This window comes from Triturus cristatus, chromosome 7 (genome assembly GCF_964204655.1).
Source record: "Triturus cristatus chromosome 7, aTriCri1.1, whole genome shotgun sequence".
Lineage (NCBI taxonomy): Eukaryota > Metazoa > Chordata > Amphibia > Caudata > Salamandridae > Triturus > Triturus cristatus.
In genome coordinates this window covers 556,259,579-556,286,125 of record NC_140590.1, presented here as the reverse complement: position 1 = coordinate 556,286,125, position 26,547 = coordinate 556,259,579, and the positions used below count along the sequence as shown (strand labels likewise).

At 47.8% G+C, this 26,547-nt stretch overlaps 1 protein-coding gene across 5 annotated transcripts in view; it reads right to left on the bottom strand.

Annotated features, from left to right (window-relative positions):
* GGA3 (golgi associated, gamma adaptin ear containing, ARF binding protein 3) overlaps window positions 1–26,547 on the bottom strand; it is a 730,897-nt gene that overhangs the window by 260,578 nt on the left and 443,772 nt on the right. For all 5 annotated transcript variants that reach the window (XM_085617036.1, XM_085617040.1, XM_085617038.1 and 2 more), the window contains exons 9-10: window positions 6,635–6,716; window positions 6,325–6,447 (exon numbers count right to left, since the gene is read on the bottom strand). In XM_085617036.1, coding sequence (XP_085473162.1) covers window positions 6,325–6,447; window positions 6,635–6,716 — 205 coding nt within the window. The remainder of the gene's footprint in view (window positions 1–6,324; window positions 6,448–6,634; window positions 6,717–26,547) is intronic.

Genomic DNA, 26,547 nt, shown 5'->3' with positions numbered 1-26,547 from the left:
GGTCAAAGGGATGATTCAGGATGGAGGCTTGTACCTCTGGTTTAAATCCTGATATTCTTAGCCAAGCATGGCGACGGAGGAGGACGCTAGTATTAATGGCCCTGGAGGCTGAATCTGCTGCATCTAAGGCACAGTGTATAGAGGTGTTAGTGATTGTCTTACCCTCTTGAATTAATTCATTGGCCCTAGTTTTATATCTTTCAGGGAGGTGATGCATTATGTTCTCCAATTCATCATAATGTGCCCTACCGTATCTGGCCAATAGCGCTTGGGTGTTGGCTATCCGCCATATATTGGCTGCCTGTGACGCAGTGCGCTTTCCTGATGCGTCCAGTAGCTTTGACTCTTTGTCAGGTTGTGGTGCTTCGCCTGACGCCTGGAAATTTGATCTTTTTCGTGCAGTGGAAACCACTAGGGAATCTAGTGGCGCTGGCCCTTTGATATAGGCAGGATCTGTGGGGGCAGCTTTGTATTTCTTTTTTATGCGTGGGTTAATGACCCTGGCCCTGACTGGGTCCTTAAAAACCTCTGGTGCATGCTTTACCACCCCCTTAAGCATAGGTAGTATGGATGTAGACCTATGTGTGGTATCAAATGCATCGAGGAGGAAATCCTCCTCCACTGGGTCAATGTGCAACTCTACCCCATGATAGTGTGCCACCCTTTCAAGTAGATGGTGGAACCCTAGTGAGTCTTCCGGTGGAGATGGCCTGGAAGGGTAAAGGTCATCTTGTGGGACGTCGGGAATATCTGGGTTATTGTAGTCGTCCCATGGGTCTGGGGATCCTGTAGGGGTGGGGTCTTGGGGCACATCCCCTATATCGTGATATGGGTCCCCCTGGTCATCATCGTCTGGAGACGGGGTCGGAGAGCGATGAGGCGGGGTGGAGAAGGCGGAGGGGGCGGAGGTGGAGAGGGTGGGGAAGGTGGAGGAGGTGGGGAAGGTATTCTGAAAGGAGAGGTAGCAGAGTCCTTCCTCTTTTGAGGTGGAGGCGGAGCTGGTTTGTCCAAATGTCTCTTTTTGGAAGAGAGTGCCAGATGTCCAGTTGTTGGATCCCTGGTGAGAGTTTTTTGTAAGGGATCCGGTGTAAATAGTTCCTGTGACAATGGTTGGTCCGTCGGTGCCGAAGTTTTCGGGGCCGATTACTTTTTAGGCTTGTCCGTGCCAGTTTGCTTAGCACTGGGCTTGGGAACCTCCAATTTCTTGATCGGCGCCGAGGCGGGCTTCGGCTTGGAAGTGTCGGTGCCAAGGGCCTTATGGGGTTTGGTCGGTACCGAAGATGGCGTCGGCACGGAAGCGCTGGGGTTCGACCCCGAGGGCTTCGGTGCGGAGCTCGGTGTCGAGGTAGAGGCTGTTGTCTTTTCGGTGCCGAAGTGTGTTTCTCGGCACCGCTGGCAGGCTGGCTCGAGCCCGAGCCGCCGGAAGGCTTACTTGGCTTCTTCACCGGGCCCGAAGGTGGGGTGTGTGAAGCAGTGTCTCTGGTCTTGCTTAGGCCCGGAGGCGAAGTCGTGACCGAAGCCTTTTTGGTGCGGGGGGGGGGTGGTGGGGAGAGGAGAGGGGTGGGGGGGGGGGGGATAGTACTCATGACCCTCTGCGCCGGAGTGATGTCTTCCACATCTGAGTCGTCGGCCTCGGAAGCACTGACGAGGTCCTCTTCGGTGCGCTCCTGTCCCGGATCTTCGATGTCGTCTCCGAAGATATCGACTAGAACGGAGGTCGAGGAGTGTGCCATGTTTCTTCTGGCTCTTCTGTCCCGAATAGTCTTTTTCAATCGGAAAGACTTACAGGCCGGACAGTCTCGAGCCTCGTGTTCAGGGGAGAGGCAGAGGTTGCATACCTCATGAAGATCGGTGTGGGGGAATTTGGACCCACATCGAGGGCACTTCTTGAATGGAGTTCTTTCCATCAGCCGGGACCAGAGCTTGGGTAGGCCCGAAGGCCGCTGTCGACGACTGGAACCGAAGATTTGTAAATGAGAAGGTGCGTTGGTTTGAGGAGATCGCGATCGAAACAATACCGCGATGTGAGGTGAGGATTCCGCTTCGATCGTCGAACTGGAAATGTTTGGAACCGGAGCGCGAAGATTACATCCGAGCCCGATGGCGGAAAAAACAATCTGAGGATGGAGTCGAAGCCCATGCGCAATACGATCCAAAGGAGGAGTCACCGACCTCGTGACTTCCAAAGACTTTCCAAGAGGAAAAACAAACTGCAAACATCCGGGCCCAACACCAGAAGGCGATCTATGCAAAAGTGTGTAATCTGCAGCTGATATGCCTCGAACATATAGTGATAGTAATCAATGGGAAGTAGTTTTACTGAGAGACATAAATACTGAAACACCTAATAATAAAGATATTTTAATATTCAGCACAAGAGGTCACAGTATTTTGTTGATGCCAGTAAACCCTTGTGGTCATACTGTAAAAGATCACCTTGATACTAAACGCTACTTTAAATATTTTTTGTACCACAGGACCTGAAAAAGGAAGTAAAAGTATCACGAAAGTAGCACAACACTCTATCATTGTCTTCCTGGGTGCTGCAGGAGTACTGTGGTACCAACAGACTAAAAAAGAAAAACACGAAAGCAGCCAATTGGCCACCAGGGTTATACTGCTAAACGAATAAGCCAACAGGAATAACAAAAAGCTAGAAGCTATTAACTGTACACTATTTACACATTGCTATTTTATAGAGGGAAACTGCTGTCCACAGAATCCATTTCCGTTATGCCTTCAGGACAAACTCCAGAGCAGCAGTCACCTACAACTCCATCAACAGCCCTTCAATTATGTCATTTAACATGTTATAAGTGATATAATAAGTTAGGCCGCTAACCTACAAATGGAGATTTTCAATGTTGTTTTCAATTTTAAGTCTTATTTCAGCGCCCAAATAAATATCACTTTAAATGTTTTTTTCCAGTGAATTTCTTTGAAGGGGAGAGGTGTTTCTAACCTACATCATGATCTTTTTTTATCATACTTAACATCACTTTAACCTTTGCTTTTTTTTGTTTAGTGACAATCGATGCAAAACACTGTCTAATTATAATTCACCTACACTTTCGATTGAAAATATTTTTTTTGATTTGCATACAAGTTTGCCTGCCATGGACAGATCTCCAAGAAATTTTGCAAACAAAATATTTAGGCCAGCATGCCAAGGTCTGCAGATTCCTAGAGGGAGAAAACAGTTGAAGGGTGGGTAGTGAAAAATATGTTTTTCCTCATTTTAACTGCCACAGGTACTTCCGCTTGCACCTACAGCAAAAACCAGGAACTGAAAGGTCCAAGGAATGTGCTGCGACTCTGCTCTCCTTGAAACATTCCAGGGCTGAGTCTGCTTTTTCAACAAAATCGTAGGAGCCGTCCAATGGCATGTTGATTATGAATGCTTGGACGTCCCTGGAGAAGCACATAGAACTCATCCAGGAATGATGCTTAAGAGCCACGCTACTGCCCATCACTCTACCTGAACAGAAGATCTTGTCCAAGCCAGAGCAAAAGACAAACTTTGCAGCATCGCATCTCAACTGTCTTGAACCGCCTGTGTAAGACATACCCATAGGTCGTCCGGAACACCTATCAAAACCTGTGCCACTGTTTCCCTGTTTAATTTTTATATGGAAAAATTAACAGGGGAAAATGAGTTTTGGGACCCCCACCCGAAAGATCACCCCGAAACTTTCCAGGAAGGAGCTGAGGTGGATAAGATTTGTTTGGGAAGAAGATATATATCTATATCTATATATATAATGTAATTGTGAATTTCTAAAGCGTGCGCTCACCTGTAGGTCTCTTTGCGCTGGGATTAGTGTTGGAGTAATCGAAACAGGTCCAGTCTAATTGTGTGCTTGAGTGAAAAGCCAAGTCTTTAGCATTTTTCTGAAACGCAGATTATCCACTTCAAGTCTCAGGGTTGTAAGCAGGGAGTTCCACAATTGGGGGCCCAGTATAGAGAACCGTGACCCACCTGTTCGTTTGCGTCTGAATTTTGGACGTGCCAGTAGATTCATATGCATGGATCTTAAGGTGCGCTGAGGGGAATATTTGAGGATTCTTGAGGATATGTATTATGGACCAATACCGTGTATGGCTTTGAATATGATGCATCCTGTTTTAAACAGAGAACGCTGCTCCACCGGGAGCCAGTGAAGCTCTTTCAGCAGTGGTCTAATATGACATTGTCTATCTTGTTGGTAAATAATTCTGGTAGCTTGATTCTGAATCCTCTGCAGACGATGTTTCTGATTCTGCAGAAGGCCAAGGTACATCGCGTTTCCGTAATCAATTTTGGAAAGAATCAGGCCGATAATGATTTGGATGCAGGCCTCTCTGCTGAAAAATCTTCTTATCTTTCATAGTTTCCGAAGTTGGACGAAGCATGCAGAGGTAACTGAGCCAATCTGGGTACTCATAGAGAGAGACGATCTATTTGCATGCCCAGGCTCTTAATCGAGGACTTAGGGAGAGGTGCAGAGCCTAACTCCAAAGGCCAGTGTGCAGGAGTCCAGTACAGGAGTTTGTTTTTGGGGATAATGATTTCAGATTTTTCCGAATTCAGTTTTAACAGATTGCTATTCATCCAATTCTTGAAAAATAGCATTGAGTTCCTAAGAAATTCCTCTGATTTTGTTGACTCTTCAATGGTAAAAATTAGCTGCATATCGTCAGCGTAGTTGTAAATCTTGATCCCCATCTGACGGAGACTGGATCTGAGTGGGCGTAAAAACACATTGAAAAGAATCGGGGAAAGAGAAGAGCCTTGCGGAACTCCACAACTCATATTTACAGTATTGGACTTGTAGGGTGAGAGCCACATCGATTGCTTACGGCCCTCTAAAAATGATTTGAACCAACTCAAAGCAGTATCTCTAAGACCAGCTGCCGCAATACGATCCAACAATATTTCATGGTTAACGGTATCAAAGGCCGCAGAAGGGTCCAAGGGGAATCAAGGCCTGTGTGCAGCCCTCATTCGCCTTTCCTTTTAGATCTGTAATGGAAAGTATGACAGATTGGGTGGAATGTGATGGATGGAAACCTGCCTGATGGGATATATATATTTAATGGGTTAGCACCATATAAAACAGAGGTGCAGATGCAAGAATTCTTTCAGCTAACTACTAAAAGAAATGGGTTAAACTGCGTCAAGTGACTTTCATCCACCTGATGTGACATACATAAATAGGTGAAACATCATGAGTGAGGTTCAAAATCAGGGAAAACCTGATTGCATCTTTCAAACTTTTGAAGGTTTGATCTTAATAAGAACCCCAAAGGAGAAAGTATATGATCAAATATAGGCTGTCCAAAGGACAACAGAACCTGTCCTCTCCATTTGGTGGAGAGAGAAATAGATTATAAGATGAATTGCAGATGGCCAAATCACAGCAAACCTTTCTCAGGTTTTGGAGCTACTAATCGGCTCTTGTATATTCAAATTGTTGTACATCTGGGTTGGAGCACATCTAAACTTTGTCTGCTGAGTTCAGCAAAGTTTACAACCTTCATATAGGCTGCTAAGTTTTCTACACTTTGCAAAACTCTGCATTAGCCCAAAAATTCTATCAGGAATAGCGCTTCTGTAGAAAGAAGAATTTCCTGCAAAAAATATTTTTGTAAAAGAAAGCCTTCTTATAAAATGAATTTGGTTTGATTTTATTCCAACATTTTCTTCTTTTTTTCACTTCCCAGACTTTGCCACATTTGCAAAAACCTGAAAAACCTTTGAAAAACCTTCACAAAGTATGTACAGAAAATATGTGCAGAACTCTACTGGCCATTTCATTTGTAGAAATGAATGAGCTTATGAATGTAAGCATACATATTGACTTGAAATTGGGAGAGAGCCTGAGTAGTGAAGAGAATGCAAAAATAAACAGAATTCTTGGATAAACAAAAGAATAAATAAAGAGAAGAAAGAAAATTAAGGTTGAGAAGCTAGTGATGGCAAAAAGAAAAGGTAGTGAGGAATACTTGTAAAACAGAGGATAAGTGAAAACAAAAGAGATAGCAGACAACATCAGGAACATAATTAAGAGAATAAAGGAATAACAAGAGAACCAACATTTGATTAAGTACTGGGCATGAAATGGAGAAAATAGAGAAAAAAGGATACAAATGAATGGAAGATTTATAAAAGTGACAGTAACTAAAGGTTAGTACCTGGATAATGGACCACTAAGGACGAAAATGGAAAGAAAATCCAGCAGGTGAAGAAGTGACGTGGTAGGGGTGGAAAATCAAACAATATTCAACAGAAAGTAAAAAAACTGCAAAAATAAGTGGTGACAATAATTAGAGGAAAAGTGTCACCTTTTACGGGTCCTGTGGTTGGTGCTGGAATGTCCAATTCTCCGTTAAAGACCTGGCCTTCAATTACTTTCTTGTACAAGTTGATGACACGAGACAAATTGTCGCTGGCCTGTAGAATATCGCCTAAAAACACAAAATCAAGAAAAGAATTAGAATTGACTTGCATCAATCAAATAGCAATGGATAATCCATGATGCATGCATACAAATGTCCAATCCAAAGTGCATGGAAGGAACAGGACATACTCATGTGCATAGCACACTGTCCTTGGACAAATAACTTGGACTCTGGAAAGAGATTTCCATTTTACCTAAGCTGTCGTCGTTATCCTCTGTCTCACTTGCCATCTTGAATAATGTCAGTCTTTTGAGTTCACATCTTTCAAACAACTCCTAAGGAGAAAATATAGTGCCATTATTATAAAATGCTCACAACACGCCAAGGCAAAACAAACTGTAAATTACAAAGTCAGAAAATTAAACATTTTAAAATTAGTTGTAAGTAAAATCAGTACATTTTGAATGAACCAGAAAGAAACTGGGGTCAACCAAGAAGCTAACAAAGAGGTAAAAGTGGAGCAAGAGACAAGGTACTGATATCAAGAAGCAGCAAATGTTCCAAAATCAAGGGTCACATGACAAGTTATACAAAAAATACAGTGTGAATTATCCATCCTGATTTCTAGCAGGTCTTTTCATATTTAAGTGCACTGCCTTCATCCTCTCTTAATTGAAAATACAGTGTCAGGAGCAGAAGAAGTTTGTTCCTTTTACCGGATTTGTGCCACCGTTTTAAACCTAAAACAAAAACAAATAATGCCTCAGAGTTAAACAAGCAGCAACTTCAAGAAGCTGAAATGGAACAGCACACCCTTCAGGGATGTCGCAATGCCACAGTCCCCGCAAGCCCTGCCTAGAACTAATGTCTGGCAAATGTGTGAATGAACCACAAATGTATGCATTTGAAATACCCGATACATGGATGTTTCTTTTTATTCTCCCTTCAGATTTCCGATCTTCACTATGATACGACTATAACCATTTTTACCGAGAAATTTCATACACCCTACCGCTGTTATGTTCTACGGGGATTTTATCTTTCAAGAGACATATTAATTTACCCTACTTCTGTGACTATATTTTATTATGTCATTATATATTCCCTTCACCCACAATGATTTTCTTTCTTAAAAATGCTCACATTGTACGACAAGGAGGGAGGGTGTACGATTATCAATATTAGTTTGAAAAACCTAATTATTATACTACATTTCTCTGGCTTCTCAATTTATGACAAATTATTGTTGAGCTACACTATAATATTAACTGACTACGATAATCACACTGAAAACTAGCTTTACTTCTGTTAATAATAGGTTAGTTTGAGCTATTGAAAGGCCTAAGCATTGAGTCAATGCAGCTATGAAGACTGGTTTAAGTTGAATTACATGGTTAATATGTGTATTAAACTCTTCCCAATATAAGAGATACTGGCATTCAGAAAACATATGAGTTGCAATGTCACCTATAGCTGCTCACAACGGGTGCAAGCAGCTGTTGATTTATAGCCAGTTAGCAACATCTCATCATGGGTTAGGTAGAGTTATTGTCAGACCCCGTTCAGGAAGCCACGGATCATGCAGGGGCTACTGGGACACAACTGTGGGAATTGAGGCCTTTTACTTCTACTGTCCTGGGGCTGAACCTACTAAGGCTCTGCAAGTTGGGCCCGTTCAACCCTTTCTGCACTTGACTCTCAGTGGTATCCTAGGCGAGCAGTCACAGGCTTCTCAGTCAGGTTAGTGCACGGCTCAAGCATCAGTCACACCTCCCAAGCAGCGCAATAAAATCAATGTCCAGCTCAGTGCTTCTCTTTGTAGGAAAAGAGAAGTAGTTTTATTACACAAAAACACAGAAGGTCACTGCACAGCTTGGTGCTCTTATGGGCCTCCGTAGATAAGACCATCACTTGGATTTAGTACCCTCACTCCGCCCCCTCCTGTTACTATTAATGGAGTGGGTCCCTTTTCCTGTTACTATTAATTGGGTTTACCCCTACTGTCAGGCTCAGGGTCAATCAGGTAAACTGGTGGGTGCAGCTCGTGCTTCATGTATCTAGGTTAGCACACAGTCCCCACGGGCCTAGGCTCGATCAGTCTCTCACCAAGTTCCAGTTAGCAGCTTCAGCCTGCACTCGGCCCTCTCAGTCGCTCACCAGTCCATGGCTGCAGTGCAGGGCCGCGTTCGACCTTCCACAACAGCAGGATCTTCACCTGCAGAGACAGGACCTTGCAGCAGTACGTGGCAGTGCAAGAGAAGAGCATGGTCACCTTCACTCTTTCTGTAGCAGTGTGAATTCTCTGGCGGCAGTGCGGAGCCTCCTGGCACCATGCAACAGCCCTCTTCAGGTAGCACGGCATCGACTCGCCCGTAGATGACTGTTCTTTGGCGTAGAAAAGTATTTGGCGGAAGTATACTGGTGTAATAGGTATATACTGATGCGTTTTATGTTAATTTATATTTAACTGACTTATACTGTGATATTTGATAGATATAAATGAAATCTACTTAAATAATTTTTCAAAATGAAAATCTTTTACTGTGATACCTAATGCAAGTAAATGTAAGTAACAGAAAGAATATTCTTAAAAAATATTTTTGAGATGTGTGAACTTTTTGTGGTATTTTATTATGTGAATGCCATACATATGTTTAGGTAGGAGAGACATATTTATTTTTCAATTATGTGTTTAGTCTTTTTAGCAGTCTCGTTGAATTGATAAGCTCTCTTGTGCTGTGTCTGTATATGTTGCACAGATTTAGTTTTGGATGGGTGCTTAGGAGTGATATTTATAGATACTTGAGGAAGTTAGAACTGTTTTCATCTCTTTTACTTTTTAGGACTATCCACCATGAATTGTTTGGATTTTGTAAATGATTGATTGGGGATACATTTTCTTAAATTTTGTTGTTTCTAGAGATTTACTGGATTACTCGAGCTGTTAAATAAGCCCTGAGGAAGCGATTTTTATTGTGAAATTGTTATTGACTGCATGGTAATCAGTACGTTGGGCGTAATCACCATCACTTGATTTGGTTCATATGCACTGTTAAACTTAAACTGCACTGACTAATTTGTCTCCCAACACTGCTTTGAACCAAACGGTGGCAAAACAATATAGAAAAGTCGATACTTGTCAGCCATTGTGGGCTGGCATTCAACGTCACAGGTATCGCCACAATTCCTCCTTTGTTCGATAACCAAAAGGAGAGGAAAAAAAAGTGACATTGGACAGATTGCAGCTTCTGCCGCTACACAGCACACAAATCCAGAAGAGAGTCACGCTGAAAAATGTGATTTATACATTTGTTGCATGGAGTTGTTATTTATTTTTTATTTTTTCCTTGTCTTTTTATCAGATTTTTTCCTTACAAACAAAAGGGAACCGAGGTCCACATTGACACAGCGTTAAGCCTACAACCCAGGTAGGGCCGGCCGCGTTTCATTCAAGGCTCCTCAGGATGCTTATATGAAAACAGCATAGAACAATTTTAAACACAGCATGCCGCCTACAACACCTGTGGGGCCGGCCGCGTATCAAAACACATGGCAATATAGAGGCGTTATGTGAAGCGTCGGGACCCTTTGCAATGCAAGAACAAAAACAATAAGAACGCGGGTACGGGGCCCGCCAAAAGTTGATAGAGAAGACTAGATAGAGGGAGGCCAGACAGAAAGAGGGGAAAGAAGAGAAGGACAGCAGCAGAAGTGGCTAGGCAGACGGACGGGAGTGTGTACGCAACAGCGCAGAACATGAGGCGCGCTGGGTTTGGAGTGTTGCAGGGATTCTGCTTTTGCACAGAACTATGCGCAGGAGACCAGGACCTCAGAGAATTGTGGTGTACCAGAAAACTCCCCTCAGAACCCAGAACCCCTTATCCGACTAGCTTAGTATCTCATTCGTTAACCTAGATCTAGCTAGGTGGTCCCAATGTATAGACAAACCAGAACAAGTGACTTAGATATTTCTCAGGAGTGGTGGGAATCTGAAATACCTGTTCGTACTTATTTATTAGTCCACAACATAATAATACAGACACGGTAAAGTTTAAAGAGTTTATTTTATAAACCTCGCGTCCTAAGATGCAGTACTTTGGCTAACACTAGCAGACTAACAATACAGATCAGAATCATTAGCATTATAATAATACCATATAGAATGAAAGGAGCAATCATACTATTAATGACAGTGGTATACGGCCGCACTCCTTTCACTATAATCTAATACATTATTATTATTAGACTATTAGAAGGTCTCTTAGGCTATGTTCCCATTGTGTGAAATTAACAAAATTTCTGAAAGTATTTGCTCTGTGTAGGAAATGTGTGCCATAATGTTGAAAACAAAACTGCTCCTCATAGTTTGCAGTATTTAAATACAGATCTTCAGCATCAAATGCAGCATAATATTTTAAATCAGAAAACAGTGCTTCTATTGCTTGTACAACCCAATCATCTGAGCGGTTGTTTTGTTTAACTACATCACCCATAGAAACACGAAAAACAGTTGGCACATTAATAACTTCGGTGGGACCATGAATTTGAAAGTTCACCGCATCCCAAGCAATCCCATCATGTACAGGCCAGGCGGTGATGTTCACAAACGTCTGGTCTCTTTTCATGATGTGTGATGAGGAATGGGGAGCCAAAGTTCCATCAATTAATTGAATTGTAGAACGTTCATTCAGGTAGTGTCCATTGATAAGTCTAAAAAACACTACCACAAAGCCAATTGTCATGAATAAAAAAATACAAATCAGCACCAACCAGATGTAAGTCCAAGGTGCAACCAAAAAATGTATCTTGAACCAGGAAAAAAATATAGAGATTTTGGAAGGGACAGTGGAAGTCAATGATTCAGTTTCAAAGGAAGACTGGGACTGGGCAAGTGTTGTTGTATTTAAAAGGGGCAAAGCGACTTCTGTAGGATGAGCATACTCAGGATCAGCGGACAAACCACCAGCATTAGGTGGTGGATCAGTAACTGTAATCATCTCAATGGAAACTTCAGGCACGATGACAGAGGGTGGCACCACAACAGAGTTTCTCAGCATTGAAGGGCAGGAAACCGAAGGTGTCATACTATGGAGAATTGGCCACCCTGTGTAGCTTGACGTTTTCAATTGAAATGTACCTTTTTTCTTTGCGACCAGGAAGTGGTGGTAAAACAACTGTACGTGTACCCAATACTCCAAGCACTGGGACTGGTGCACGATAAGAGGGGCCAAACTCCTTCTTGTTCTCCACCTTCTCACGGACCAGATCACCAACTCGAGGCAGCCAGCCAACCACCGGAATCAGGAGCGCTTCTTCTGATGTAGAGGGCACGTGTTCTTTTGCCAGAGTGTCTCTTGCTGCTTGTAGATTCTGCAATACAGCACAGTGGTCATCGAGGTCAAAAGGGGCGGCAGCCGCCGCCATGTCTAGACCATCAAGGTCCGGAACAAACATTCTCACTCCAAAGAGCATCATGTAAGGGGTCCTTCCACCCAGAGACCTTCTAGGGAGATTATTAAGTGCACGTTGGACGTCATACAAGTGGGCAAGCCAGTTCCGGGCTGTACCTAACACCTTGGCTGTCAACGATTGCTTTAGGTCACGGTTCATCCGTTCCACAACACTATTGCCCTCAGGCCGGTATGGAGATGAAAATTTGACTTGGACCCCCAAACTTCTGATAGCCTCTTTGTAAGCCTTAGAGGCGAACGCCGGGCCCTGATCAGAGTGAAGGGTACCACACGCAAAACTCCCTATAAAGACACGCAATGCTTTGATGACAGTCCTGGCATCAGCACTCCTTTGTGGCCACACCCACAGAAAACGTGTGCACGAATCCACTGCAACCAAGATGTACTTGTACGCAGTATCAGAGGTAAAAGGACCGCAGTGATCTAAATAAACACACGCTAGTGGTTGATTAGATATATGTAGCTGCGTTGGAGGTGGACGCGCAACAGAAGAAGGTTTGATCTGCTGGCAAATGTCACAATTAAGTACATAAGCCCGCGCTTGTTTATACAAACCGTACCACCAGTAACGTTGCTGCAAAAGAGAGACAGTCGCTGACACTCCAGCATGCGCAGACGTGGGCAGCTGTTATCAGATTTGGTCTGCAGTCCGCGTTGGGAATCAATCTATCACCAACGTCGTTAATCCTCACTAACAGGACGTTATCAGGACTTAAGTGATAATGGTATCGAGAAGGGAAACCTCTAGGGAAGTTTGTCCCTGTCTCAGAAGCAGCTATAGCTGCTAAAATGTCTGCATCAATCTTAGATTTTGATCTTGTAACTGCTGCTACTAAATATGTCGCCACTGCTGTTTTAGCTGCCTCGTCAGCCAAACTGTTACCGACAGCATGGACACCAACTCGTTGGTGACCAAGAGTGTGAATTACATCCACAAGTGGCAAACTCCCTTTGAGTTCTGACACTCGAGCCCAAATTGTTTTAAGCTTTACTGAGCAACCTTTGGAGTCACGAAAGCCATTCATAATCCAAAAAAGTATATTGTCGTTGTATGATTGAACACAGTAGTAAGAGTCACTCACTATAAGAGTAGTGACTCTGTGATCAGCAAACTCAAGTGCAAGCACTAGAGCACGTAGCTCCGCCAGTTGCGCGGTACAATCACCCAATGACTGCGTATGCACTGCATCAGATTTGAAATCTCCATTCACGAAAGTACCGACTACAATTGCGCACGCCGCTGAATAAGCGTGCCTTGATCCAGTTGCGGGTTGCGCAGACCCGTCAGTGTATATGACACAATGGTATTCCTCGATAGGGCGCAATGACTGTGGAGCTGGATGAACGAATTCATACTCCAAACTCTCTTGAGTCTGCAACGCTGCGTCAAAGATGTATTCGACGTCAGGCGAAGCTAAGGAGGTCGCCCATTGTATCCACCTTGGATGTAAAGCCTTAGAATTAGGTACACTAGCTTTAGTGACTGCTTCAAGAGCAGGAAACGGTGTTACCACCAGCATGCGCTTTCCTTGTGATAGCGCTCGTTCTTTTAGGATCGCCATCTGAACTGCTGTCAAAACTTTTTCAACAGTGGAAAATCGCAGCTCAGCCGAAGTGTACAGATGAGATTTGTACGCAATGGGGACTGTGTCACCCTCATTGAACGTTAAGTACGTGAAACCTTCCGCGCCTGGAACAATTCTAATGACCAGGTTGGTATGGTTGTCACGAGTTTTTAGATATTTAGCTGTAAGAAGATCAGTTTGCAAAGTATATAATGCCAACGAGTGCTCTGGCAGCCAGCAAGATCTGGTATAAGTTGGTTGTATCAAGGCATAAAGTGTCTTGATACGCTGGGCATAATCAGGAATGTAGGAGCGACCGAAATTCAGAAAACCCAGCAAGGATTGAAGTTTTTTCAGTGTCGTAGGGATACGAAGGTTTGCGCATTTCTCAAGGAACTGCGGTGCCAAGCCTCGACCTTCATTATTGAGTTCGTACCCTAAGAACAACACTGTAAATTCCGCAATGTGCGACTTCTTAAAGTTAAACTTGTAACCGAAGTCTGCAAACATAGTCACTATGTTATCCACACGAGCAAGGTGTGGAAGCAACTCGTCGTCTGTCAGATAGATGTCGTCGACATACGAGTACGCTTCCGGGTCTACCATCTCTAAGAGAGAGACCACGCGAGCGGCAAAAACTCCAGGGCTGTTCTTATAGCCCATCGGGAGCCTCTTGAACAATTTTTGTTTACCACCCGAGGTAAATGCTGTCCACTCATAACTAAGAGGGGCCAGATTATGGCAATAAAAGCCATTGGATAAGTCGAGCGTAGTTTTGAAACGTTTTCTCACAAGACTATCTACGAGAGCCGAACTATGAGTATTCTGTACCGCACACGTCCGGTAATGTGAGTTTAAATGCCGGTAATCCAAAACTAGGCGGGACGATCCATCAGGCTTCGTTCCAGTGAATAAAGGATTATTCATGGGTGACACACATGTTTCAATTACTCCTTGATATTCCAATTGTTCAAGGATTGACGCGACGTGAGGTCTAGCCTCGCGACGCATGGGATATTGGGGTTGAGGCTGGGGATCGGATCGCAATGGAATCTCGTGATTGGGAGAACATTTATCCCAGCCAACCTGATTCCGATATAACGCAGGCGCAAGCACCTGTGCCCACTCCCCGGCCAACCTAGTAGACTCCTCCGTGGGCACTGCGTGCCCAAAGGAAGGAAGTATAACTTCCTCGCCCCTAGGGGCGCCCAAAATGAAAGCCGGAGGCCAATCTTTCTCCGCCAAAAGAATATCATATGTGGTGGTAAGATTATCCCCAAAAAACGCTTTAATTTTGCGTTGTATGTCACCCTCAATATTAAGGACTATTTCAAATAATCTTTCAGGGGGGGCTACGCGAGTATCAGCAGTTTCGACTGTCACATAAATGTCAGTTGCTGTCGCCTCCAGAAATGGACGCAATGCTTCCCGCACTACTGTAACTTCCGCCGCGCTGTCTAGCAGCGTTAGTGCCCATGTCAGGTTCCGAAGCTGTGTCTTGACCATCTGAGGCATATCTCGCTGAGATAGCAGCAACTTTCTTTTTCTGAAACGGTGGACGCGGTCTGGCAGCGTCCTCCTGCTTGCCTTTACCGTCAGTCTGGCGGGGCTGGTCTCGACCTTGAGTGCCCCGTCCTCTTCCACGTTCTCCACTACCAGAGTGCGAAGTCGATGTTTCCTGTGAAGAACGAGGAGAGCGTTGTTCAGAAACCTGAAACCTATCAGGTGACTTAATACGAGTACAATCGCGCAAATCATAAGTGCGTTCACTATACGACTGAACTGGTGAGGCAGGACGAGAAACCTGTTTCTGTTGCTGCTTCTCTTGTTTTTTGGCTCGCCAACTTTGTTTAGGAAAGTTGGGCTTTTCGTCTTTTGTAGACGAACTCACCTTAGTTTGTTGCACTACATCTGGAATTTTGATGGTGGGTTTCACAACTAAGGCACTACGTCCAACCATCCTATAAGCTTTCGCAATAATTTTTGCGAACTGCCGAGGCTTGTCTTCATCAGCCAGAAGCTCCAGCATATTTCCAACTTGGAACTGCATGGCATCTCCTTTGAGGTTGCTTCTTACCATGGAACAAACCACATCGAAACTGTCGACAAGCCTCATTCCCAACTCAATAGCTGCCTCCGCACCATGACTTTCTTGAACTTTCTTGATGACGGAGGGTAGTACAGCCATAGACGGAGTGCCGTAGCACTTCGAATATGTCGCAGCAAAGATCTTGCCCCAATTGTCACAATCAACAAGCTCAGGGACCAGGTCTTTGGGTAAAGTAATGGTGAGTATCCTGTGTTTATCCACAGGTGTAGTGTTTGGAAACACGGCTTCTAATTGATCAAATTTTTCTGCAAGCCAGTAAGGAAATACATCCTTACTGAGGGGGCGCTTGCCGACAACCGCGTTAACCATAACAGGGCTTATCACCACCGCGTGATGGTGATCCGCCCCGTGTCCAGCAACCGCAGGTGTTCCCACCTGAACTGTGCGTGACACATACTGCACTAAAGCCCTATGGACCGTAATCAGGGCAGTGTGTAGTGTTCGTAAATCACCCACTCCCACCGTCAGGTAGCGTGGGTGTGGAGTATATCCGGCCAGTACCGGCCATGTAGCTCCCGCTATTGATAACGGGCCCATTCTCGCCGGTACGACCTCATGGGGGAGGGCGCCATTAAACCAAATTGTATGCTGCCAGGCAGTAATAGGAATTTCCAGAGTCCGATATGGGGCATAAGCCGCAGGTACAGCCGAGGCTGAATATTCGTGGAACAAATTATCGTCTGCATCCACCTCCGCAAAGGTCACCCATGAGTAAAACAACTCATACGGGTAGGTGGTATCAGCACTGACCACAAAGACTACGGACATCCCGTCATCAGGTACCCCATACGCCCTCAGATGAGCGCGCAGGGGAACCCTACTATGAGCGGGAATATTAACCGCCATAAGGACTCCTAAAAGAATAACAACGATTTACTCAGTAGCACTTGGGCTCAAAAATTATAACCTTTTTAATTTTCAAGCTTGATAGAACCTTTAGTCTAAACCTAGGTAGGTTAAACCGTCACTCAAGTTTTCCGGAAACGAGAGCGAGGGTTTTTGTGGACTAAAATCAGCACTACTAAAGCGTCTCAGACGTTAAGACCAAACGTTAGGTGCGCCATGTTGCAGGGATTCTGCTTTTGCACAGAACTATGCGCAGGAGACCAGGACCTCAGAGAATTGTGGTGTACCAGAAAACTCCCCTCAGAACCCAGAACCCCTTATCCGACTAGCTTAGTATCTCATTCGTTAACCTAGATCTAGCTAGGTGGTCCCAATGTATAGACAAACCAGAACAAGTGACTTAGATATTTCTCAGGAGTGGTGGGAATCTGAAATACCTGTTCGTACTTATTTATTAGTCCACAACATAATAATACAGACACGGTAAAGTTTAAAGAGTTTATTTTATAAACCTCGCGTCCTAAGATGCAGTACTTTGGCTAACACTAGCAGACTAACAATACAGATCAGAATCATTAGCATTATTATAATACCATATAGAATGAAAGGAGCAATCATACTTTTAATGACAGTGGTATACGGCCACACTCCTTTCACTATAATCTAATACATTATTATTATTAGACTATTAGAAGGTCTCTTAGGCTAACAGGGGGGACCCCATACCGTATAGATCAGCTTAGTAGGATCACATCAAAGGATCAGCTCTCACAGCATGCATCAGCTCTTCTTGTTCGAATGAATGTAAAACCAAACTGTTCTGCAATATTAAAGACGCTTGTCCTTCAAACATTTTCAGCTGTATGCATGATATGTCTAACAAGTGTCTACGATCAATCTAAACACAACACTCTGTACTTTCTAGTGACCCAGACGCGTTCTTTGCATGATGTACAGACCAAGGGCACATTTCACGGTTAAGAATGTATAACAACCGTTTGTTATTCTGTAAGGCAAAGACGAGTCAGCATTTTACAAAATGAATAACACATAACAACAGTGTCGTGTGCAGCGCAGCAGAAACAACAAGCTTGCTTGTTAACTATGATCTCGGTTATGCTAACTTAGTGTTGTAAATAGGGCGTGGCTTAGTCCATCTCACAGGAGCTTGCCGCATGGGCCGCCTCGGAGGACTGACCTGATCATGCGAGGAGTCTACTGGGATCTGACGGAAGTAGGGCATCTTCAAAAAGGCGCAGTGCTCTAAGCTTGGAGGGTAAATAACGCGCATGTTCTATTTTACAAAGGTACTGAACTAGAGGCCGCCAAACAGCAGCGAAGCGTGTGTCACGCGACTGTAATTGCGCTGTAAAAAGTTCCATAGTTAGCACATGCCATAAACGCGTGTACCAAGCCGCTATTGGGGGAGTGTCCATTTTTTTCCAGTACAACACTATAGTCTGTTTGGCTGCCCCTAGCATTTGAAGTGTTATAGTCCAATCGCTGCGGGTTAGGGCTTTCAAACTGACAGGCTTAAGGCCCAAAAGGATCACGGTAACAGAATCAAGCAGCGGAAACCCCAGCACCCCCTTAATATGGCTAAGGACTTGCTTCCAGAACAGGGTCAGGAGCGGACACACCCACCAGATGTGCATGAAATCTTCAGGAGCTTTCAAACATCTCCAACACGATGGGGACACGCTAGGGAACATTTTGTGCAGGCGAGCAGGCGTATAGTACCATTGCGTCAGGATTTTATATGCATTTTCCCTCTGCGGGACACTGCGATAAACCCCAGCAATACCCCGCCAAAGACGATGCCACTGCGCTGGGGTGATTTCCGTGGCTGAGAGCGCCTGCCATTGACACTTGTAGGGGTGCGGAGATAGGACCGGGGGATGTTGTAAAATCTGGTATGTGCGAGAGATCAGGCCCTTTGACTCATTAAAGAAACGGACCAGCCGTTCAAACGGGGTGAACGGACGGGTAGCCGCCCTGTGCATCTCTGGGGAGGACACCCAATGCCGCAGCTGCGCGTACTGCAAACCCGCGTTCATCGGGAGTCCAAAGTCCTCCCGACACCGGGCAAACGTTTTAAGTGTGCCTCTCTCGTACAGATCACCAATCACCCTACATCCCCCCTGTAACCAATTCGCACAGGCTGGTGGATGAAGGGCCGGGGGAAAAGCTGGGTTGCCCGAAATAGGAGTGTGGGGGAGGGAAATGTCGTTAAACCCTTACGTACCACAATCGTGTCCCATATATCCAGAACCGTTTTGGTAGGGACTGCCATGTAAGGCACTGCGCGAGCGTGCCGTGCGAGAATGCCAGGTAAGGTCCCAAATTGAGCGTCCAGTTACCGTCCTGTCCATGTGGAACCACATCTTTTCACTCTCAACTGCTATCCATTCCGACAAGAAACGGAGATGCGAGGCCCAATAATAGTCCAAGAGGATAGGACACGCAAGGCCCCCTCTGTCGCGCGGTGAAATGAGGGTCCTGTCGGAGAATCGCGGCCTGCGCCCACCCCAGATAAAGCAAATGAGATTGCGCTGTAGGCACTGTATTTGGTGCTGCGGTATTGGGGTGGGGAGGCATTGAAACAAATGTAAGATTTTAGGGAGTATTGAAATTTTTACGGCATTATGCCTACCCAACCAAGAGATCCTGAGGTTTTCCCAACCCCTCAGGTCTTCCAGAACAGTCCTCCTGCACTCTCGCCAGTTCACCTGTGTCCATGTGTCTAAGGTGGGGGTCAGTTGGAGGCCGAGATATCGGATGTGCTCCGTGGCCCATTGGTAAAGAGCGAGCATTTTCAGGACCGGCACCTCGTCTGGCGGGATCGTGCGATTCAGAGCCCAGGATTTGCCATGATTCATTTTGAGGCCCGAGACTTTTTCAAAAAACTGCAGAAGGGTGTGGAGCGCCGCAAGAGATATATGTGGGCGCGACAAGGTCAGGATAAGGTCATCCGCGAAGAGTGCTACCTTGTTTTGCCGGCCCCCCAGGGGGATCCCATGTATGTCCGGGTGTTGCCAAATCATCTCCGCTAGGGGTTCTACCACCAGGGCAAACAGCAGAGGTGAAAAGGGACAGCCCTGTCGTGTACCTCTAGAGATTGAGAAAGGGTCCGTAAGCTGGCCATTAACTCGAACCCAAGCTTGCAGAGAAAGATAAGGGGTCATGATCATAGAGATCATATTCTCACCCAGTCCGACCTTTTGTAATACCGCTCGGAGAAAGCCCCACTCCACTCGGCAAACGCCTTCTCCGCGTCCAGCGAGAGAAGGCATGCGGGTATTTTCCAGAGTCGGGCTTTTCCCACTAGGTGTGCGATTCTACGCACGTTGTCTGCCCCTTGTCTGCTGCGGATGAAGCCAACTTGGTCCGGTTCCACAAGCCCGGGCATTTGGAGGTCCAAGCGTCTAGCGAGCATTTTGGTGTAGATTTTAAGATCCGTGTTCAGCAAAGCTATAGGGCGGTAAGACGCGCACAGCGTGGGGTCCTTGCCCGGTTTAGGAATAAGGGCTATTTACGCCATACCCATAGAGGACGACGGCCCCTTCGCACCCGAGAAGGAGTTATACAGCCGCAAGAGATGTTGCTGGAGCTGCGGCAGAAACATACGGTAGAAAACCAATGGCAAGCCATCTGGCCCCGGCGTCTTCCCGAGAGGCAGATCCTTCAGCGCCATCCGCAATTCCTCCGCCGTGAGGGGGTCTTCTAATTGTTGGGCATGTTGTGGGTGAATTGGTGTCCATGGGCATTGGGCTAGGAAGTAAGCCTGGGCAAAGCACTACGCTACGCTCGCGTAGTTTGCGAAGTTCGCGCTACTTCGCACTACGCGAACTGCACGTAGCACAGTGCGAACACGCGTACCGTAGTATTGCGTAGTGCTGCGGTCATTTTTCGCTTGCTCGCGTTTCTCAACGTCAAGTTGGCGACCGCGAGCAAGCAAAATGACATCCCGGCGAGACTTTTTCCTTGTTCGCGATCAGCAACATCAAGTTGGCGATCGCGAACATGGAAAATAAACCTCCCGGCGAGATTCCCAACGCGAGGAGGTCAGGTTTCTCATTGCGATTGGTCGCGTATGCTCGTGATCGCTCGCGATGAGAAACTACCAGTTCGCGTTGAGAAAGCTGCCGCTCGAGTAAAAATCTACTCGAGCAGCAGAAAACTACAGCTCGCACTGTACAAGATGCCATTTTCAATGATTGCACAGTGCCGGCTGCTTGTCCGCACTGTGCAATCATTGAAAACGACATCTGTCACAGTGCGAACAAGGTACTACGCAGTTCGCGAAGTGCTACGCGTAGCTCGCGTAGTGCGAACTGCACTTTGCGTAGCTTCGCGAAGTGCTACTTCGCGAACTACGCCCAGGGTTACTAGGAAGTCATCTATATCAGTTTGCGAGGGATCGTCCGCTCCATAGAGGGCAGCGTAATAGGCCAGAAAGGCCTCACATTTAGCTCGTTCCGTGACAGCCCAGACCCCATCCGGCGTTTGGATATTCGCTATGTGGGCCTTCGCCGCGCGTGCCCGCAGGCGCTGCGCCAATACTCTGCCCACTTTATCTCCCCCCTCAAAATATCGTTGCTTTAAGATTAGCAGGGACTGCTCTGCCTTATTAGTGCGTAGCGTGCGGAGCTGGCCCCGGAGGTTAGCAAACCGTCGTCGATTCGCGACCGAGGAATGACCCTGATCCTGTTGCTCTAGCGCCTTTATGTCCTTGGAAAGGTTGTCCTCCAGGCGGCGCGCCTCCCGGGCACGCGCAATCACCAAGGATGTGATGTGACCGCGGATGGTAGCTTTAAACGCATCCCACACCACTGGAAATGGAGTTTCGGGAAGATCATTGTTTACAAAATAGGAGTCAATGGCGGACCTTATGTGCTCCACTTGCCGGGTCGCGCAGGACGTGCAGCGGCAGGCGCCACTGCCGAGAGCGGGCAGGAGAGGCGACCGGATCTTGCAGTAATAGCTCCACATGGGCATGATAAGATAGCGATATGTCGGACATAGACGCCCCCACCGTGTCCCGCACGGCGCCATGGGTGAAGAATAAATAGTCAATACGCGAGTACGAACGGTGAACGTGAGAATAGTACAAGTAATCTCGCACCTCCAGTGAATGATATCGCCAAGCATCCAGCAAACCAAGATCCGTTATTTGTTTCCGTAGTGTAAAGGACATGGCTCCCGCCCCATTGGAGGAAGCCTCGCTGCGGTCCATCGCAGGGTCCCACACAAGATTAAAATCTCCCCCCAAAATTAAGGAGGGCTCGCCATGTGGCACATATTCTCGCATAAGTGTTCGGAGATAGGAGTCTTGCATCTGGTTCGGTGCATAAACATTGCACAGTGTAAGTAGGCGTCTCCCCACCCGCACCTCCGCCCTTATGAAGCGTCCATCCGGACTGCGATAAACTTTAGCGCGCCCCTGCCTGATTCCAGGCCTACAGAGAATAGCCACCCCGGCTGTTTTGGTGTCCGCCGACGCCCACAACTGGAGGGGATAGCTTGGGTGTGCCATGCGTGGAGTGTCTATACGCAGCAGGCGAGTTTCTTGCAGAAAAAGAATGTCCGGGCTATGTTGTCGCAGGTAGCGCCACACCTGCTGCCGCTTCTTGGGGGAATTCAGGTCCTTAACATTAAGGGTTAGTATCTTTAAGGGGCCAGAAACAGCCATGGGGAAGTCAAGTTCCAAGTTAGTCCATCATGCCACCATAGAGAGCGCTTCTGGAGGGTAGGGAGGAAACCCAGGAGCGCGCCGACTTTAGCCCCAGGTGCGCGCTGTGACAGCTGAAGCAACCGCCCCCCATACCTAGCCCCTACAGAAATGAAGAAGAGATACAGGTAAGTAGGAGGGCAGAAAGTGAGAGGAGATGAACCCAACGTCGGCCAACCGGGCCACATGTCCCTCTTCCAATCGCCGGCCAGCCTAACACCGAGGGTTCGGACAAGCCAAGAGATGTCACTCTCCCAGGAACAGAGGGGGGTACGCTGTCCACCAGTCTCGAAGTCAACTAAAGAGAGGGCTCCAGCTTTGGCCACCCCGCACACAAAAGAGAAAGAGGGATTAAGAGCTGGGGGACTGCAAGACCCCCCCCCATAGACCAAGCCCACCTAGGAAATACTAGACCATAAGGAGCTGCGGTCCTAGAGAAGAGCTCCAGGAGTCACCACAAACATCCAGACTGTTGAGGAGAGGTGCGCCTACGCCAGCGCACGGTTGACCAAGCTGGCTCAGCAGGAACCCTTGCAGATGATGAAGGGCGAGCGGGGCTGTTGGGCCGCGAGTCGGGGAGTCGAAGCAACTGCGCCGCATCCCTGTAGGACCGGATCACCCTTCGCCGAGACTCCCAGGTAAATATACGCGCAAAAGGATAACCCCATTGATAGGAGATATTCAGGCTTCGCAACTTATCAGTCACTGGTTTGAAGGTACGACGGCGCCGAAGGGTAGTGGGGGCCAGATCCTGGAAAATCTGAATTCTATGTCCCTCATACGTGAGGTCTTGCTTGGCCTGTGCCGCCCGTAGAATAGCTTACTTTTCTGTAAAAAAATGGACCCTGGTTAATATATCAGGGAGAAGGCCCGGTCTGCCCGCAGGCCCAGTGACCCGGTGAGCCCGATCCAGGGCCGGGGGAGAGGCGTCGTCATCACCCCACACTTCATGCAGCAGCTGCGCCACATACGTCAGGATGTCTTTCCCTTCCGCACCAAGAGGGCCCCCCGGATGTGGAGGTTATTCCGGCGACTTCGATTTTCCAAAGCCTCCTGCTTCAGCTGCAATTCTATGTGTTGGTCTTCCAGGACAGCCAGGCGCTGCCAGAGCTGCTCCTGGTCTTCCGTCCGGGCATCCAGCGTCTTCTCCAAGCCATCTACCCGTCCCCCAAGATCCGCCACCTCTCTCCGGAGCTCTCTGACACAGGAATGCACTTTGGTGCGGAGGGAGCCAATCTCAGATTTCACTTCAGACATGAAGGCCTGTGTCACCGGGAGCGAGTCCCCCCCCAGCCGGCGCCTGTCCCTCCGCGGACGTAGACGAGCCCATCTTGCCCCACAAGGCCGCCACCGAGTTGTCCCTTGGGGCTGGCCCGGAGCATCTTTGACTCGATTAGTGCGCGTCATACTGGAGGTATGGTGGGACAGCCGATGTGAAGACCTAACAGATAACGGAGGTCCCCCCCCCACTACTGCAAAGCACCGGCCTCGTGAAAGATCCCCCTCTCCACCACAGACTCCGTCAGAGGTGCGCAGTCTCCCCGCGGGTCCAGCAGACCCAAGTATTGCAGAGTAGGGGATGTCAGCATGCAGGTCACCACCACAGCTCCGCAGTATTGAGTCCCTCAAGATGTCCGCAGCACCTGTCAGCCCCCCCACAGCCCGTGAAAGCACATGAGCGCCCTATAAAAACATGCAGTCAGGCTCGAGCCCCAGCTCTCGCCCCACCAGAGTGAGAATTATCAGACCAGGCTCAGGCCGGGCTAGTGACGTCCAAGGCGCCGCAGCCCGACACCACCGGCATCAGGCAAGGTGACAGCAGTAAGCCTCCAGGCATGGGAGGTCTCGGACCAATGGGGAGAAGCAGTCCAGCAAAGTGGCCAACACCAGCCCACTACACTGCACAGTCAAAGGAGCAGACCCCCCCTACCGGCAAGGAAGCGTCCCCCCCCAACAGCAAGGGCAGACACCAGCCAGCAGGAGGAGCAGACCAGGCAAGTAGATCAAACTGGCGGCAAGGGACTGGCGAAGGCAACTCAGCGGGGAACAGGCAACACCCAAGGAAGTCTCCGGGACCCCCCCAGTATAAGAAGCCTCTGATCGGTGCTCCACCAGAGTCTCGCACGAAGGCGGCCTAGGCCCCAGGCAACCCCCGGCACAAGACCCCCTCACGGCGCAAAGGCGTGGCACCGGAGGCAAGGTCTCACCGGGGTTTCCACAGTCAAAGACCACCCCCAGTCCACTTCTGCCGCTTCCCTGCGCCTGAGATCGTAACTCACCGCCAGGCCCCTCAGTAACCTGCAGGTCGGCGAGTGTCAGCGACGGCCAGTCCTCTTCACCAACCGCCGCCGTCCGAGCCCCACCGCTTCACAAACTGGCAGGCCACAAGCGTTGTCGCTGGGCAGCCTGACGACCCGCGACACCTCCCGCCGCCCCTGCTACCTCCGGGGGGCAGTGCGGCTCAAGCGCAGGAGGCAGGGCGCCAGCGCAGCCCAGGAAGGATCTACACGGGGCCAAACTATCCCACGATGCAGTCCCGGTCAACAACCTCACAAATGGCGGCCAGAGGCAGTCCCAAGGGCATCTCCCGCCCGCGCCAGTGAGGGGCACGATGATAGCTGGGCCTCTCTGACGGTAGAATTGCTGTGCCAGCCAGGGTGATCGCCCGCCCCCAATGCCTCCACAGGGAGGGGTCAGAGACGCGCACCCCAGCAGTTCTCGTACTCACAGTTCCAGGCAATATGGCGGCCGCCGCTGTAGCGAGCTCCTGGGGGCCCGAGAAAGTCCCCGCGCTGCCACCGCTGTCCCCGCTGGTCTCCACGCAAGCCAGGACCAAGGCAGATGGAAGTGTGCGCTCCCCCAAGTAGGAGCCGCACAACCGCAAGCTGATGCAGCCCAGGTCTGTCACATTCCCGAAGGCGCCGTCCCGGTATCCACAAAGCAGGGGAGGCGAAGTGGCGGCAGGAAGCCGAGCCGCGGCTTCCCACCAGCACTCCCCAGTAAGCACCGACTCTCTAGGCAGGAGGAGGCCCCCCCCCCCCGCCGGTAGAGCCCCCCAGCAGGGCCCCGGGTTCCAAGACGCCTCACCGTTGTAGCGCGGGCAATGGCAGGTCCAGGTCGGCTACAGGCCCGCCGCCCGTGCCTGTGTCCCTGGTCCGCCGTCTGCACCCTCCACAATCAGGACAGTCACTCCAGCGATGGTTACATCACCTCCGGGGGCTGCAGGCAGCGTCAGGCGTCTGCGCGGGATATAAGGTCTGCCCGCGTTACCAGTCTGGAAGCCTCCGGTCCGATCGCCACAAAATGGTGGGCGCACCAACCGCCGGATCGAGGCGCCTCCGCGGAAAACGGCTGCTCTCACACCGTCCTCCGCCCGCCGAGGGGTGCCACAGATCCCCCGCACCTAGGACACTTCCGAGGTGAGCGTCAGGGGACCCCCAGCTCCGCTGTGATAGCGTTGGTGCGCGGCGGCCTGCCGGAGCTCCTCCAGCGTGCGTCCTACTGCATCACCAGTTAGACCACGCCCCCCGCATGGAGTTGTTTGAGCATGTTTTTCATCATCTCTTGCATGTACTTCATCATTTGTAGCTCCAAAATATTTACTCTTTTTCATCAGTATCAAAATTGAGTTTCTTTGAAGAGCTGCTCTTCCAGGATTTTTTTTTAATTCACCCCTCATATGTAGGCCTTTGATGTGTCCCAAATAGCAAATATACTTTCTGGCACAATACCTGCATGCTCCATCTAGCTGCATCATAATTCTTTTGTTTGAAGTGCCATAGCCCACTTTTACAATGTAGAACTCTAGCCAGGCATCTTAAATACAGTGAAATACTTGTAAAATCTGATACAGTTCTGGCATTACTCTTGGTGTGCAAATGTGTCTTTAGTTCTTTACAAGCCAGAAAATAGTCAATTGTAAAATAAAACAATTAATAGGAAGCTGAGATTAAAATGTATATTCCTGAGCAGCAGGTTGTTGGGTCTGTGAGAAATCTAGCTGGCCGAGATGTACTATTCCAATTTTTATCTGTCATTGTTAGCTTGACAAAAAAGTTTTATTCTGTTTATCAGAATTTGTCTACAGTTTGGCATTTTTTACAAGAGTAGAATCTCCATCAAAGATATAATGGGTTGGAAAGTCTACTACCGATTACAGAAACCCATTATATACACAATCTCAAAGTCCATGCTTGAACACCAGAAGCATGTGATAGAGATGTTCTGAATTAACTTCAGCCTGCGCTGTTATCCATTTGTTCCTTCTATTATCTTTTTTAATTTTAAATTATCATCATGCATTTAAAAAGCACAACACTAGGGGAGCAATGATAAAAAAGATTTTGTATACAGCATACAATTAATTTGTGCCGATAAATCAATTTTCAGAATCACAAGGGTTTAATTTTAATATCAACGATCGGCTCCAGCTATGTGCAAAAA